At 41.3% G+C, this 1,309-nt stretch overlaps 1 protein-coding gene across 1 annotated transcript in view; it reads right to left on the bottom strand.

The window, feature by feature from the left end:
• GTF2E2 (general transcription factor IIE, polypeptide 2, beta 34kDa) overlaps positions 1–1,116 on the bottom strand; it is a 25,715-nt gene extending 24,599 nt beyond the window's left edge. The window contains exon 1 of the mRNA XM_009707390.1: positions 954–1,116. Within this exon, the coding sequence (XP_009705692.1) occupies positions 954–1,116 (163 nt within the window). The remainder of the gene's footprint in view (positions 1–953) is intronic.
• Between the last annotated feature and the right edge of the window lie 193 nt (positions 1,117–1,309).

Here is a 1,309-nt window from a genome sequence, read left to right as displayed (position 1 = left end):
GAAGATGCTCCACTCCTCCCATCGTCCTTGAGGTTTTCTCTGTTGTTTTTACCTCTTATTGTTTTGGAGTTTACAAGAGAGCCACGCATAGTATTCAAAATATGAGCGTGCAATGACTTTGTACAACAGGGTATTTCGTGTTTCAGTAATTCCTGACATTTGATTGGACCTTTAGAGTGCATCCGAGAAATATCAGTGCTTTCAGAGAACTGAAAAGGCCCCCCCAGGTTCCACGTCTCGCAGTGAAAGCAAACGCAGAGCATGCTGCTGCGTGCACACAAATCCTCTCCCTGCTGCTCCAGATGCTGCATTTTTCCTTTGCTCCCACTATTTTGGTGCTGGTTATTAACTGGTTATTTGATATTGAGAGATCCCAAGGAAAGGATGAAACTCCTGACGAAAGCAAGCAAAAACCTACAGAAGTCCTGGTGTTCATTAACAAAGATTAGCTTCCGGGTAAAACAAGAATGACTGCTAATCACAATATGCTAGCCAGACAAGATGTAAAGTTGCAAAATCCATCTCATAGATGGATAGCCTATGACTTAAGAGCAAACAAAATTAAGTTTTAGGCACTCTCTTGCCAGAAAGACAGAGAAGAGAAAAAGAACAAGACCACTGTTACTGCTTGTCCTATGGGTCCAGCAAGCACTGAAATCCACAAATCAAACCTCAGCTTCATATGGAATAATATTTTAGCAGTAGCGATTTCTCCAACCGAGTAACAGCAAACAAGTCACAGGATGAGGTCTGACATGTATAATGTGGTAGTGAAAGTGTTTTTTTCCCACTGCATAAGTGAATTTCTTAACAAAAAGTTAGTGACAATTTAAGAGAAAGAATGACAACAGCCACTAGCAAAATTCACAGACCGATTCATACTAATAAACCATAGCTTAGACACGGATAGTAGAAAATCCCAAACAGCTGTTGAACAGGAGACTTTCACCGACCTGTGTTTTGTTTTGAGCTTGATGAACCACCTTGTTCTACCTTCGCTTTCTTCTTTTTTGAAGAAGAGGAGTCAGAAGATGGCGCTGGACGTTTTTCTACTGCTGGTGTGGAGAGGGCACGCTTTTTGAATAGCTCTCGCTCCCTCAATAAGCTTGGATCCATAATTCTGTTACGGGGAGGAGAAGGAAAAAGGCAAGAAATAGATATTAGAGACAATAAGATATTTAAGAGCAGAGATATCTGATTGTGAAGTTGTTTATTTCTTGTTTGTACCCTTCTCTTGCTGTGCACGGACTTTAAGATACTGACACGTCTGGGGATGTGAAGTGTCAGAACACCACCTTAACCGCAAAGA

The sequence above is a fragment of the Cariama cristata genome, unplaced genomic scaffold (genome assembly GCF_000690535.1).
Source record: "Cariama cristata isolate BGI_N322 unplaced genomic scaffold, ASM69053v1 scaffold4259, whole genome shotgun sequence".
NCBI classification, from domain to species: domain Eukaryota; kingdom Metazoa; phylum Chordata; class Aves; order Cariamiformes; family Cariamidae; genus Cariama; species Cariama cristata.
This window is presented reverse-complemented; position numbering and strand designations above follow the sequence as displayed.